At 44.2% G+C, this 16,248-nt stretch overlaps 1 protein-coding gene across 1 annotated transcript; it reads left to right on the forward strand.

Annotated features, from left to right (window-relative positions):
• Positions 1-422: 422 nt before the first annotated feature.
• Positions 423-7,954, forward strand: birc5b (baculoviral IAP repeat containing 5b). Its single transcript, XM_063220286.1, has 4 exons — positions 423-751; positions 1,427-1,536; positions 6,787-6,904; positions 7,840-7,954. The coding sequence occupies exons 1-4, from the start codon at positions 629-631 to the stop codon at positions 7,915-7,917; spliced, it is 429 nt and encodes a 142-aa protein (XP_063076356.1). The 5' UTR covers positions 423-628; the 3' UTR covers positions 7,918-7,954.
• Positions 7,955-16,248: the final 8,294 nt, after the last annotated feature.

Below are 16,248 nucleotides of genomic sequence, written 5' to 3' on the forward strand. Positions count from 1 at the left end.
GGCAAATTGCTACATTTGAATTGCCAGTAGGCTACAACTGAAATGTTTTGAAGAAGGGTTCCGATGCAAAAAATCTCAAAAATCCATTACAAAAGTCTGTAAAAAAAAAAAACCCAAAAAAACCAATAATGATAATTATCATAAACAATAATTTTCAAGATAATAGCCTAATAATAATAACAATAATAACAATAATATAAAAATAAATATAGGCCTAATAATAAAATCTCTCGGTCCAAAAATCATGTAAATGTTATTGCCAATTATAAGCATGATGCAATGATTTTAAAGTTTACAGTATTTATGGAAATATACTATAAATATTATAGACTCACCACAAATGCCCTTTATAACCTCCAGTGTGCACCATGCTCATTAGCTGATGACACTGACCTCTTATAGGCTACACGTCACTGACTGGTGGCGGCTGTGGCAGGTGCTCCTTATCAGCCTAATAAGAAGTCTCTCCAGTCGATTTGCCCACACTTGAGTAGATTTTAGATGGATAGTTTCACTCTTAAGTAATATTTAAGAAAGAAAAGATGTTTTTGCTCTAGTACACAAATACCCTGGTCCGTTAGATGCCCTTGCCGATTTACTGCTGCTGCAAAACACGAGAGGCTCCAGTATGGCATTTGGTTCGATAAGGGAGCGTTTTTACGCGTTTGAAGCAATGTTCAGCTATGAGAAGCGTCTACAGTCTTTCGAGGATTGGCCTTTCCGAGAGGATTGTTTGTGCACACCTGAACAGGTGAGTGGGCATAATTACCGTGCGTAACATCAAACGAACATGAGTAGGCTAGTTATTCTTTGGTTGTGTCTATTATCCGCGCGTGACATGTTGTACAAGTTCAGCGTTAGATTTTTGAGATGTTAAAGGCAGCAGGTGTTTTGTGTAGGCCTAGTGCCGCGGCTGATTCTGACTCCCGCCAACTGGATGATAGGCCTATGTGTGCCGATAGTGGGCACGTGTCACTTATACACGCTGAAGGCCTACTACTGCAGTAGCCTATTTCGGTATGTTGCAGTTGTCTCAAGAATGCTGTCAAACTAGGTAGACTTACGACTAAAAGAGTTGGGTCACATGTTAAGATCATACAGTTTGCGTTCTTGCGGTTTCTCTGGAATTAAGTCAGCATGCGCATTAGGCCTACCCAAGCAAAAAAAACTTTTTTCAAGACATGCGGCCAGGGCGCAGCACAAAGTCATCTGAAAGGCCCCTGCACCCAATAAACTGCAACGCAATGAGAAACCATGCTGGGCCCCACCTCTCCCTGGGCCTCCGATAGCTGACCCTTTTGTCGCCCCCGTGTCGACTTCCCTTCATGCAGCCATTTATATTTTATTATCCGTTTTGTTATTATGCGTCCATTTTTTTTTGTTATGAACCAGTGTAGCATGACTACCTATGTGCATGCCTCCCCAGATGGCCAAGATGGGTTTTGTCCACTGCCCGAGTGAAAACTCCCCTGACACTGCCTGCTGCTTTATCTGCCTCAAGGAACTGGAGGGTTGGGAGCCTCAGGACGACCCCCGGTGAGTCTGTCTGTGTAGAAGCCAAATTACTGGTTTATGTGGATGCAGATTAAAGATGCAATAAATATATAGGAAATGTTTTGGTAATGGTTGTTACACTTTGACTTTGTGTAAACGAATTGAATCAGACACACACCGGAGCATAGTTTTCCGTGGCTTTACTTCATGCTGGTCAACGTAGAAGAGAGCATCTTACATCCCTACTACACAGGGTCAAGGGGAACAACGTATGACGTGCTGACGTCATCCTCAGTACATGACATCCCCTCCTTTCTTGGATTAAAACTTTACCCAATGTACCAATAACAGTTTAACTCTCTTAACACCATTAAGATATCTCATATTACTTTCAACATAAATCTTACCACAGTGGCACTCTGTTACAGTCCACAATATCTGTACCAAACTCATGGATTATCATTTACCATTAACATTTTCAAATAAACCTTTTTTTTTCAAAACATTCTCAGAATAACCTTTTTGTTCCTTTAACTCATAGAACCATTTCTACTTCAGATATTATGCATTCAATATCAATTGCTGAACATATTCAAAGATTGAAACATTCATATCCCAACAGCATAGAATTCACTTTCATTGAACATGAACATTCTTTTTTTTTTTCTTAATACATTCATCACTTCATAATGAAGTCCGTGAATCTCTCCGGCTGCTTTATTTCTCTGCGAGGCCGCTCAGTCGGTGTGGTCAGAGGTCGGCTTGGAGATGACCCCTGAGTGAGTGTCTCTGGTGTGGACCTCACAGACGGTTCTGCATGAGTCTCTCTCTCTTTCGGTGCCTCACTCTCGCCAGGTGAGGTTGTCTGCTCTGCTGGTGTGTACACCTTAACATGTGTGGTATTTCTGGAGTACTGAGCTCCACTGGGTGACTCAACTACAACATTATTACCATTCTTACTCACTACAGTGTGTGGTGTGTGATTAAATGTTGTGGTGAATTTGTTAACCTTGTCCTGTTTCAACAGAACTTCATCTCCCACCTGCACCGGTGATGGTTTTGCGCCGCGCCGCTGGTCTGCATACTCTGCATACTTGCCCTTGTTCTCAGCATCGTGTCCTCGTGCCTCGATGTCGACTCTCGGCGTGCTGATGTCTGTAGCTTACCCCGGAGCTTCCGGTTGAACAGGAGTTCAGCAGGGCTCCTGCCCGTGGTTGAGTGCTCGATCGACCTGTAGACGGTGACGTACTTTCGTAGCTCCTTCTGCCAGTCCAGCCCCTCTGCGTGCGCGATGCAAATTCTTTTCATGATGGAGGCATTCTGCCTCTCGACCTCTCCATTCGCCTGTGCCCATTTCGGTGTCGTCTTGACATGCTGTATGCCGTTCTCCTTGCAGAAGTCCTGGAACTGTGTGACAGAAAACTGGGGCCCACAGTCAGATCGGATAGAGACTGTAGACCATGTCGACTGAAGATGTTCTCCAGGGCTGTCAATCACTTTCTCTGCTGTAGTGGAACGCATGATCTCGTACTCATAGTACCGACTGTAGTAGTCTACGACTACCAGGATTGAATGTCCTGTAGGTAAGGGACCTAAATAAGTCTGTGGCAAGTCTTGCCAAGGCCCGTCAGGGAGAGCAGTGGGCCGCAATGGCTCGGGTACATCAGGACGTGCCTCTAGTTTGCATCCATCACAGGTCCTTCACATATTTTTCTGTTGCCTTATACATCCCCGGCCACCACACTTTCCCCCTCAGATGCTGCTTCATCCCTACCATGCCTAAGTGTCCCTCGTGAGCTAAGATTAAAGCTCTGCTGCGCAGTGACTGTGGAAGCACAATCCGTGTCCCCCTCAGCACTAATTGTCCAATAGTACACAGTTCATTCGCTATGCGGCCATAAGCTGAGCACTTTTCAAAACGGCCTGTCTTGATCGCTTTTCTCACCTCATCCAGTTCTTTGTCCTCCGCGGACACTCTCTCCACCTCCCTTGTGGTAAGTGCCCGCGGTGTAGCCTGCACCGCCACGAAGCGCACGTATTCTTCTGCTCCATGATGATGTGGCGTGCTCTTTGCGCTTTTCCCCAGCAGACGTGACAGGGGATCTGCTATGTTGAACTTTCCCGCGATGTGCACGACCCGAAAGTCGTATGGCTGCAGGCGGAGCACCCAGCGCTCGATCCTAGCGCATGGCTTGACTTGGGGCTGTAGATCACCTGTAGGGCTTTGTGATCAGTCACTAGGTCGAACCTCTTGCCGTATATGTATGGGTGTAGGCGCTCGCATGCCCACACCAGTGCCAGGGCCTCTTTCTCAGTCTGAGAGTATCTCGTTTCACAGTCTGTCAGGCTCCTGCTTACATAACATATAGGCACCATAGTACCCTGTTGCTCTTGGATTAGAACTGCCCCTATGCCCACCGGGCCTGCGTCAGCTATCACTTTGGTGGGGGCATCTTTGTGAAAGTATGCCAACGTTCCCGCCTCTGCCAATTTCAGTTTCAGTGTCTCAAACGCCGCCTGTTGCTCTGGCCCGAAGACGAACGGTACCTCTTTCTTTGTCAGCCTCCGCAGCGGCTCTGAGATGGTCGCAAACTGGGGTATGAAACGGCTGCTGTACCCAGCTAGACCCAGAAAGCTGCGTACCTCTGATGCGTTCTCTGGCTCACGCGCCTCCTCCAGGGCTCTGACTCGCTCACTGGTAGGCCCTACTCCCTTTTCAGTCAGTAAGATGCCCATGAACACTAATTTGTCCATCTCAAATTGACACTTCTCACCGTTCAGGGTTAAGCCGCACTTCTCCAGCCTCTCCAGCACTGCATGTAGTCGCTGGCGATGCGTGTCCGTGGTCAGGTGCATGGACGATGATGTCATCGGAGATGTTGGCCACTCCCTCGATGCCTGTCAGCGCCGATGCCACCTCGTGCTGATACTGCTCACTTGCAGACGAGAACCCCGAATATGAGTCTCTTGTAAGCGGTATGTTCCGCTGTGTACGGCGAATGTTGTGATCGCCCTTGACTCCTCCAGTGAGCTCCAGCTGGTGGTAGCCCCACCGCAGGTCGAGCTTACTGAACACAGCTGACCCGTTCATGTCATGCAACAGTTCATCAACGGTCGGGAATCGGATATCTTCCCCTAATGATTGCCCTGTTTGCCATTCTCATGTCCAGGCATAGCCGAATGTCAGTGTCTTTTGCCTTTGGAACTACAACGACTGGGTTTACCCACGGTGTGGGACCCTCCACCTTCTCGATAATGTCCATTTTCAGCAGCTCCACAATCTTCCTTTCGACCGCCTCCCGCAGGTGGAATGGTACCCGTCCTCAGCGGCTGTGCTACAGGCTCCACGTTGCCGTCGATGTGCAGTCTAACTTGCTTAGTGTTAAGCTTACCCACCCCTGTGAATAACTTTGGGTATTTTCCTTTCACCTCTGCTTTAACGTCGGTGACTGCTGCAACATCTACACCCACCCTTAGCACTCCTAGCTCTGTAGCTGTCTGCCTGCCAAGTAGCGGTACACCCTGACCTGCTATCACTGTGAACTCTGCTTGTGTCGCTCTTTTGCCTATCTTCACATCACATGTGAACACTCCCTTTACCGGCAGTGGCTCCTTTGATGAATATGTGTACAATTTCTTGTCGGATTTGGCTGACTCACAATTAATTTTCTTTTTCTTCAGCCCTTCCCATGTATTTTCATCAACTATGTTGGTCGTGGCACCTGAATCAATCAACATTACTAGGTCCACGCCACCCACATTAAATTTCAGGCTATCTGTGTTGCTATTGTCACGCACTACAAATGCAACATCTTTTTCCTGCTTTTCATCTACATATTTCACTGACCCCCTACTACCTTTTGACTTGCACATCTTGGCGTAGTGGTCCTTGCCGTTGCACTTCCTGCAAGTTTGTTCCGCGAGCTGGGCATTTCTGGTCTTTCGCGAAGTGGTCGCCATGTCCACACCTGAAGCAGACTTTGCCTTTCTCCTCTCCCTCGCGTTTTCGGAATTTGCCCGCTCTCCTCTCCCCTTCGAGATTTGGTTCACCGCCTCGGCGCCTTTGATGTCTGTGTCGTTCACTCGCATTGCCGCCATCTGTTCCTCCACCCTCTCACACTGTGCCGCGATCTCTAGTGCTTTGTCGAGGACCAACGCCGAGCCCTCCTCGAGCAGTTTCCTCCGCACATACTCAGACGAGCATTTACTTAGCACAGCATCCCTGAGCTGGTTAGACAAGTCACCCCCAAATGCACAGTCTTTTGCCGTCCGGCGTAAACGGGTTACGAACTGCTGTACAGTCTCCCCTGCATTCTGTGACAGTTGGTAGAAAGTTTGGCGCGCAAATGCATTGTTCACCTTTGGTACGAAGTAGTCGTTTAGCGCCTTCACAGCCTTGTCATAGTCCGACGAACCTCCAGTGTCGTCCAAAGTGGAAAAAATATCCTGCACGAGGCCTAATGCACGTCTCCGAATCTTTGTGCTGTCGGTGACCCTTGCGTCCATGATTAAACCTTTCCCGTCAGCAAACAGTTCAAACGCCGTTAGCCACCTGGTCCAGCGAGGACCTAGCGTAGCTGGCTCCTTGTAGCAATCAAACTTCGGCACGGATGATTTGTCCTCCATCTCGAAGATACGGACTAATCTCACTTTCAGATTTAACTATACGAAGTCGATTGTTATCCTCGTCGCCAATGTTACACTTTGACTTTGTGTAAACGAATTGAATCAGACACACACCGGAGCATAGTTTTCCGTGGCTTTACTTCATGCTGGTCAACGTAGAAGAGAGCATCTTACATCCCTACTACACAGTGTCAAGGGGAACAACGTATGACGTGCTGACGTCATCCTCAGTACATGACAATGGTTGTAATGTGAAATGATATTTTTGTCCACCTTGCTTGTCAAGCATTCATCACCACCTTTCTAAGACCAAGCAGATGTCGTTGGGATCACACAAAAATCTGCTTCATTGCAAGCACGACTATTGCCACCCATGCAAGGGGGCAGCCCCAATGGGTATCCCTTGTAAATCCCCTTTTGTGATGAATAGTCTGCAAATATTTTCTTCAATAATGCATTTGGTGTGTCGGTAGAAGTGAAGGCACCTATGGGGAATTGTTCACACGTTTTTTGTCTTTAAATGTATGATTGCTGGTCTCATGTATCCTTGAATGCCAAGGGTATTGTATGTTATAGAGGACATTAGTTTATTATTAAACAAATTGGGAAGAGGGAAGCTCATGTGTCCATATCTGTATTTGTGTGTGTGTTTGCCTGTCCCCCAAGGCAAGAGCACAGCAAGCGTACCCCTAACTGCCCCGTCCTGTTACTGGAAAAGAAGTGGGATGAGCTGACCGTTGGCGACTATCTAAACCTCAACCACCAGCGTTTCCGCTTCTTCATCGTAAGTTATCCATGAAAGACACTTTGCACACCTCAGTTTGAACAGGTGGTTTGGATATAACATGTGGTTCAAAGTGATAGAAAGAGATCCCACATTTACCGTCCATTACTCTTACAATTTTATTGCTCACAATGCTTTGGTCGCCCAGACCTTCAAGTTACTGCCTATTGTTTGTTAGTCATCTGGGACAGTGATGACGATTTGGTGACGTCAAAGTTCACTTTGTCAAATCTATAATTTATTATTATTTATCTATATAGAACAGTAATTATAATTATCAATGAAGTTGGTATTATTAAAAAAAACTTTAGTGGGCATAAGAATAGAAGGTCTGGATTGTGCTTGTCCACAATCTGATGTGGACTTCAAACTAAAGTCAAGTCGGTTTTATTGTCAATTTCTTTACATGCGCTGGTCATACAAAGAATTGAAATTATGTTTCTTACTTTCCCATGCAGACAGACATAGACTCTAGACTCTAGAGGTCTAAACATAGAGGTCCAAATCACACACACACACCAACAAACAAATGGACACGCATGATAAATGCAAACAGTGCTACAATAAGTCATCTTCAGTTATTACATGACACCAAAGACACCATTATGTGAGGGTAAATGGAAATTGTATTTAGTCTAACTGTGTTAACAAGAAGTAATCTGTGGTTACCGGGAGTATTCCAAGGAACTGGCTCAGTAGTAAACCAGGTTAAGTTAACCTTGAGGTGGTGGTAAATCTCCTAATAGAAGAGCCTGGAGTCCTCATTTTCTTAAATAAATAACACCTGCGGGCTGTCTGTTAGAAGGTTTACCACTTCTAAGTTGGCCAGGTTTATCACTTGTACTGTAGGCCTATACATATTCTGGGAATATTCCCCAGAATTGGGTCTATTCTCACAACTAATCCAGTATTTGTCTCCTCTACTCTCCCTGCAGACAAAGTGGAGTGATATGAAGATGGATGAGTTTCGTGAGAAGACTGAAGAGACCTTGTCTTACATCAAGAATTTGTAAAATAGTTAAAAATAAAGAATAATTTTAATATTTTGGATATAGGTGTGTTTAATTCTACTATGCCCATATACGCAATACATAGGAAAAGGCATTTTCTTTACAGAAGTGCTGTGACATCGACAGCGATGAATTATTTGATTTGATTAATTTGATTTGGTCAGAGACTATATTGTCAGAGTTATATGCAATCTTTTGCTTTGGTTGCACATTGAAAGACAATTGTTTATAATATGCTTTACAAATACTATTGCTATTGATTTCATTATCACTGAGGTAGTGTATTGCAATGGAGAAAAAAACCCTTTAATATCTTTTGTAAGACTTATTTGGGGGAGATTGTGGGGACGGGGGTTGCATGTATTACCAGGACGGTAAGAGTGGTACAGAGACATCTGGCAGAGAGACTAATGGAGAATGACTAGGAAATGACCCAGTCGAGGCTGTTCTCCAAACCCGATGGCCTGCTCCAAACTCTATATTGGGTCTATGTGCTGAGGCTGAGTGCACTTTATGCCCTTATACCCAGTAGGTAGAATTCTGGGTAGAAGTATCGTTCTAAGTCACATTCTGGCCGTTGCACTTATCGGAAATGATGTTTCTCATATGTCATCAAAGTTAACTAGCCATCAAAATCTGAGTCAGTATGGCGAACACTGTCCTTTGTGGTGACTTTTCATTAACGTGTTCTCTTACACATACACATTGCTACTGTAAGTTCTGAATCAAAACTGAGTGGAGGAGTCACTATGGGGCACCTAAGTCACGCCCTCTACTTCCTGGTTCATGGGGCAGAGGGAGTCAAAAAATAATTAAAAATAATTACTGGGCTTGAAATGAGTGGTTTTTCGACAACAATCCAAACCTTGGACTTCCACTTATGCACCAGAAGTCCACCACGACTCGCCTCGTTCACTTCCATTCATTTTTTTGCAACTGTCTGCCCCATGAACCAGGAAGTAGAGGGTGTGACTTAGGTGCCCCATTGATCCTCTGAGTAGCTAATACACATGATTCCCAAATTAACATTTCAAGACATACATGCAGTACAACAGGCATTAAGACAAATTAAGGTCAAATTCAAGGGAGGAGGAAAAAGGCTAAGGTTAGCATCATGTAAATCATAATATTAGCTATTACATGTAGGCTACACCAAAAAAAACCCTTTAAAAATGAATTGAAATGTGTCATTCCACCCTGTTCCAAGCCACATTAACCTCTCCCTTCAAAAAGCCCAACTACAGACTAGAGCAGTGGTTCTTAACTGGAATCATCTCGGGACCCACACTTTTCTATGGATATTACGTTGTGACCCAATTTGTTATTACGGTGTCAGAAGCTGGTCAATTTATTGTAATTATCAGAAGTATAACAATAGGCTACAATACAATATGTCTATCAACTAGTAGGCCTAGGAGTACATCGTCATGGCAGTAATTTATTCATTACTGCATTTTGTCTCAATTTTGTAAAAGGGGGAACTATACATTTTTACACCACAGCTCCGCGACCCCCTGATGACCCCTCTGCGACCCACTTTTTGGTCCCGGCCCACCAGTTGAGAAACAGTGGATTAGAGGATGACATTTATCGGGAATTCCTGTTGGTCCCGCGGGATGGGAGTCAGATGAACGGGAGCGGGCAGGAGCGAGAAATAAAGATGAACACGAGTGGGAATGCCACGGGAAAGGTGACTTATTTTTTCATTTAAAAAAGCCTAGTTTTTTTTTTACAAAACTGGAGTGGAGTTGATTTTGAGTGGGAGTGGGCAGGATTGGGAAACATTCTTTTCAGGAGTGGACGGGATGGGATTTGTTTCTTTTAGTCCAGTCCAGGATGGGACGGGATGTGGATTTTTTTTTCTGGGGATGGTACGGGAGTGAAAATCCACTCCCGTGTCATGCTCTACTGCAGACCTCCAGATTTTAAGCAGCTGTAGCTATTCTCGTGATGAGGCCTCACATTACAACTCCCATGTCATGTCGATCACAGAGCCACTGTGTAAAACTTTTTCCTGTTATATATTTTTACTGAATACACATCTGTTTTGTTGAATAATTCAGGTACACTGGAGCACACTCTTCATTTGTGTCGTAGAGCCCTTAACGACGCAGCTCTTTGGAGTGAGGGGAGCGCCTCTACTGAAGCTCCCGCTTGCACTCTCATTTGAATCCAGATGTTTTATTCAGCTCACTCACTGCTGGTGTAAAATTTGCATCTCAGTAGAGTGGGATGCTTGTTGTATTGTAAAACAAACTTTCGTGCTCCAAGAATGTCAGGAATTATCCCATAAAATACAGTACATATTTACCATACAAACAACACCATGAGTGACTGCGGTGCTGAAAAATCTTGCATACATTAGACTTTATAATGTGGAAGCCCCTTAATTGGTTTCAAAGAAAACGCCTATCTAGCCCATGATGTCAAATTAAAGGAGGACTAGAATCATCATTAAGGAAGAAGACAAACAACCTCAAATACTAATTCATCAAACTGTAAAATATAAACTTTTCATTGCTGTCATTATGTGATATCAGGGCTTGTCTGGGTAAGAAATAACAGAGAACAAACAGCTTGCCCTTAAGGGGGTAAATTATGATAAAATACGAGGGCAAAAAATAAAATAAAATAAGGAAAATGCAATTTAGCCATGTTAATAGCATAATCATTGGAGCAGCTGTGCCTATTAGCCCACCTGCTGTGAAGTTGGAAGTGACTCCTCATCATCAACCTCAATCACATCCTGGAACTAAGGAGACATACCAAGGTACAGAATATTTACTATTGTCAAATACTGTAAATATTTTTTTTTCATCAAAAAAATGATTTTCTGTTAAATGTAGAGTAATGTCAGTAACACAATACACGAATAATTTTCAGTTATGGGGTTTGCAAAGGAAAGGTGTCTCCTCGCAAGTGACAAGAAGTGACGTTTTTATTAAATTGACACAAACACTTTTAAAAATAAGAGCAAAATGCTTAATTCTGCTACAATAAGGCTGACCAGCAATTTCACGTAACATGAAGACTTTCAATTGTAGGACACTTGGCACTTACAGTAGGCATACATTTTATATGAATAGAATATGGTACAAATGCATCATTTGTGTTCTTTTGAGGGTTTTTTTCTTCATCTTGTACTGGTATCCGTCCTCTAGATAATCCTCAGTGAGGTTAATTTTTCATGCATGAGGGCCTAATTAGACTCTCAAAGCCCAGATGAGACAATCTAGACCCTCTCTCTTGTCACCAAGCACAAGTGGCTGTCTTTGACTCTGCATGCACAAAGGCAAAAGTGAGCCAACAGTGGCATGCACAGACATTTTTAGGGGCAGGTGCTGAAGGGGGGAGTTGGGGGCATGTGGAATGCAAGAGTAATGCAGAGGTTCTCTGAGTCAGTCGAGGCCCTGGCTGGGTAGATGCTTCACTCCGGTACTGCGGATGCCACCACCTCTGCATCTCCAACCACCATCACCAGTTGGTTCCCATCCTCTGAGGGGGGTAGGCTCTTGCCCCCTGGCTTATCCACTGACAGGATATGTGCCCTCTTCATTGGAATTATTCAAAGCAGGCGGCTTACTGCGCCAAAGGCAATCACTGCTGCCTACTTACGTTTTGTCAATAAATGTGTTAAGTTTCATTAAGTCTATTGAGTCTTTCTGAGTAGAAATGTACATTGCACTTTGAGTTGTGCTGCATTTAGAATTGGCCCTGACACTTCACCAAATAGAGACATTGAACTGGAGAGTGGTATAATTCAACTTAAATCAAGTTAGTGCTACTGCCTCTCTCTGATCTCCCATTCCCCTGGTTTCATCTCAGCACATGTTTGCTGATTTGCTACAGTTTCTGAAATATGTATTTGCTGCTATGCTATGGTTTCTGAAATCTAAAATCCTTCCTTCTCTAAAAATTATGAAGCCAACAATTCAATGAATGTCGATGTGTGACTGCTCTACCCTGCCTCTTGTCAGATGAATGGGTTCCGCCTTGCTCCAGCTGAGTGGACATACAGGAGGGTCTGGCCAGAGTGAGGCTAACTTCACTCTGCTTTACAGTATATGGGCATAATATGGTACATGCAGGGCCGGATCAATGCACAGGCTATATATGGCTGCAGCCTAGGGGCCCCCACCTGCCAAGGGGCCCCTGCTTGGCGAAAAGTGAAAAATTGCTTGATTGTGACAAGATGCAGCATTGGAAATTGTATCTGTTGTGTTCAGTACAGTTGATAGACATGTTATACTCAATTCCTAGCTCGAAATTGTGACACAGACTATGTACATTTGTCGTGAAATTTGCCTTCTGAGGGGCCCCACAGCAACCTGTAGCCTAGGGCCCCCAGGTCATCTTAATCCGGCCCTGGGTACATTAATTTTTGCTCATGAAAGTGGAGTGCAGAACATCTCAAAATTGACAGATAGTGACATCATTGAATGGGTAGCACATTATTATTTTAAGAAAGAGAAAGAACGAAAGAAAGGACAATTCATTTAAAAAGAAAGGAAAGGATCACACATGTGTTGCCTGTAGCCTACCAGAATGAACCCCATGAACGTTCAGATTTTTGGGCCAACACCTGTAAAGCATATTGTTCCATTAAGTCCACACCTGAAGGTTGTGGTCTATTACTGCCAGCCAGCTGGCGGGAAAGCATGTGCTAAAGTCTCATAAATCAGAGGTGCACTCCGCTATTACAACCGCCTGAAACAGAGGACGGTGTGGGGCCGCCATACGTGATTTACACTTGACGAGAAAGGGGAAGAGGCGCCCGCATCAAACTCGCCCATTACAGCCGTATAAGTGACAATGGCGAGGAGAGAGACGGACAGCACTCAGGGCGTGCTAGAGGACAAAGGACAGATGAAACATCCTCGCGCTCTGAAAGTTTATTCTCAACATTCACTCATGTCACTTTGATCTATCTCGGCGCCCCCGGGGGGAGTTGGTCCGCGTTCAGCTGAGACACTGGCCTACAAAGCAATGGCCGTTACCGTACAGGAAATGCCAATAACTCTCCTGTTCCCTCCTTATGAAGCCTAGCCGAGCAAGACTAATATTCCCAGGCCATCACCGTGTCCTGGTGATTTATTCCAGGCATTCTCTCTTGCCATGATGAGGGCCTCCAAAGCACTGCCATCAGAATACACACACAGACACAAACATACACACACACACACACACACACAAGCACGCACGCACACACACGCACGCACACACACGCACTTTGGGAAAGCGTTGACTCCTCAATGACCTCATATTGTCAACTCCAAATTTATGAGCTGAATGGCACGAGGAAGATTCTTCAATACCAAATATTATATTATATTATATTATATTATATTATATTGTATTGTATTGTATTGTATTATATTAGTATGAATATATGAATATCTGACCTCGCAAAAGATATCTGATCTTTCACCAGTCACCGGGCATTAGACATGCACGGTATACAGCTCACAATGCATGGTATGCAGCTCACGATACACTGACCAGTCATTGTAAGGTCACTTAAGTGCACATCCTCCTCATAATACTCTGGACTTCCTTCTGCCATCAACTCGGTGTGTGGATGAAGGGGAAATGCATAACATGCTTATGAAACCAAATGTTATAAGAGCAATCAGAGATGGCAACTTGCCCCCCTGGCCAACACTAGATGCGTGTGATGTTATATGTTTGGTGCCCCCTGCAGGCGACCTCAAAACCTGCAGGCAAATAAACATGACAAATACACAGACAGGAAAAAAGCCAGACAGACAGACAGACAGACAGACAGACAGACAGACAGACAGGGTCATTGTAAATACCTGCCCCACCCGCCTCAGTCGGCCAGATCACAATAACTAGACACATGAGTTTTTCAAGAGGAACCACTCAAAACCTTGCCTGGCTCTTGCCCGACCTGTAGTTCCGCACAGCTTTGTGAGCTCCACTACTAGATCTGGGAGCATGTAGCATGATTCCATTTCTACAGTCAAAAAAATAATCTCAGCATTTATTGCTTCAATATCAAAAAATTCTTTCAAAACCATTTTCTGTTGATCTCTAAAGCGTCAATATAGTCTATAATATGACCTGTGACTCCTCAATGTGAGCCGCCAGTGATATTGAAGTGATAAATGCTCTGCATTATTTTTTGTGTCCAGAAATTGAATCCTGCCACATGCTCCCAGACCGATGTGTGTGTTTGGAGTGCCACCAGGGGGCTCCAGAGCACACACACGGAGGTCTGGTAGGAACCAGGCTACTCAAAACCTGCATGATGGTAGCGTTAAAATGACACACTGGTAAGACTGTCAATCTATGCCTCTGTCTGCTCATATTTGGTATATGGTGTTTCTATGGCTGTCAAATAGAAAAGATAAATACTGTACATGCACGTATGTACAGCAGACACACTGTTTTCTGTTCCTGGCATCAGTGAGACGATCAGTGCCAAGATTCTCACATCAGTGACCTGAGGATCGATACAGATTATTGACTTGTGTGACATAAAGAAACAATGTCAATTTTCTTCTTGGAGCAGGCGTCACTCTTAATTATTTCAGTCTCTGAGGGTGCTGGCCCAAATTTCAAATTCAATGCTTCAAGAAGGAGGCCGCACCTTTCATAGTAGTATTTTTTATTGCACAGACGCGTTTCGGCGTGTGCCTTCTTCAGTGTGCAACCTGTTGCACAACCTGTTGCACACTGAAGAAGGCACACGCCGAAATGCGTCTGTGCAATAAAAAACACTACTATGCAAGGTGCGGCCTCCTTCTTGAAACATTGACATAAAGAAACACCACTAAAGTCAAAAGGAAAGGTGAAAAAAAAATTGTCCATCCAAGTTGAAAACACAAGAAAACCTAGAAATATGAGTAAGAATCTCAAACATAAATATTTAATCAATCAAAATGGTGCTTTGTTTTGGCGTGTATTGTAGAATACAGCCCACCATATGACCCAATCAGTCTTTTTATTCACAAATTAAAACTCCAGCCGTCTGCAAACAGCCCGCATGTCACTGGGCGAACAAAATAATACTATCTCATTCTTGTTAGTTTAATTGCATTGTCTGTGCAGAGAGAGAGAGAGAGCGAGAGAGAGAGAGAGAGAGAACGAGAATGAGAGCAAGAGAAAGGGGGGGCAAGAGATAGAGAGAGAGAGAGAGAGCGAGAGAGAGTGTGTGTGTGTGAGAGAGAGAGAGAGAGAGAGAGAGAGAGAGAGAGAGAGAGAGAGAGAGAGAGAGAGAGAGAGAGAGAGAGAGAGAGAGAGTGGGAGAGAGAGAGAGAGAGAGAGAGAGAGAGAGAGAGAGAGAGAGAGAGAGAGAGATGTAAAATGGGCAGGCTAATTAGCTGTCAGTCCAACAGGGAAACTCTGAAGGTCTCCAAGTAGCCCACCATTTCAGCCTTGAGTCCAGCAGTCGATATCCACTGGGTAGATGTACAGCAGAACATTTGCAATCATCACTAAGACATATTGCATTATGCTAATGCTTTATGAATAATTAACACTTCTAGAAGTTAGAACACTTTCGTTTAATATACTCAAACATCTCTCTTGGACTTGACTTGTATTTGAAGGTGCTATGTTGTGGCATACAACTATGGAACTATTGCCAGGGGTAGTGATGTAATTTAACATTAGCAGGGCTTGTGAACAGACGATCCAATAAAATAATTAGGTACTACCATTATCTGTACATGGGCCTTAATTAGCTGGGCAGGAATGAATCAAATGCACTGGTGATTTTCGTGTGTCTCACATCACATGTTCAATGATTGCATTAGCCCATCCATGGCACTGAGCTTGTGTTACAGAGCAAACATGGCCCTGTAACTGGTATTGATCTAAACAACTTCCCAGTGACTCATCACACAGGACGGGGAAGGTAATTGCCAATTAAACTGAAGCCATTGATAACCTACAGCCTTTATTTCAACAGGATTGTGTGCCTTTTGTTTCTTTGCTCACGAAAAGACCTTGGATGTGCATCTTTGAACATTTTGTGATGTTTTTTTCTGAAGTTCATCCACTATTGGTCTCGTCCTCTAAAAACCAGCCAGCTGCCTCTTTGTTCTGTATGTGGGTGGGATGAGATGAGTTGTTTAAATAAAGGAATGCCTCTGGACAGGGGCATGTGGGCATGAACTATACTTAGATACTGTGCTATATAAACACATGTTGTATTGTATTGTATTATATTGTATTGTAAATCCTTGGAAAAGACTCAGCCCAATCCCTTTCAAACTGCCCCCGACTAGTGGCTGTTACACAGTGACCTCCAGTGGCAGCACTGTGCCAACTAATTAGCCAGGCTGAGCCCTCCTAGTGACACAACAC

This window comes from Engraulis encrasicolus, chromosome 16, assembly GCF_034702125.1.
Source record: "Engraulis encrasicolus isolate BLACKSEA-1 chromosome 16, IST_EnEncr_1.0, whole genome shotgun sequence".
NCBI lineage: Eukaryota > Metazoa > Chordata > Actinopteri > Clupeiformes > Engraulidae > Engraulis > Engraulis encrasicolus.

Bases quoted from the DNA above. Each gene is read 5' to 3' on its own strand.
- birc5b (XM_063220286.1), top strand. From the start codon at position 629: ATGGCATTTGGTTCGATAAGGGAGCGTTTTTACGCGTTTGAAGCAATG. The intron at 752-1,426 runs GTGAGTGGGCAT...ATGCCTCCCCAG, and splicing joins GTTTGTGCACACCTGAACAG to ATGGCCAAGATGGGTTTTGT. The intron at 1,537-6,786 runs GTGAGTCTGTCT...CTGTCCCCCAAG, and splicing joins GAGCCTCAGGACGACCCCCG to GCAAGAGCACAGCAAGCGTA.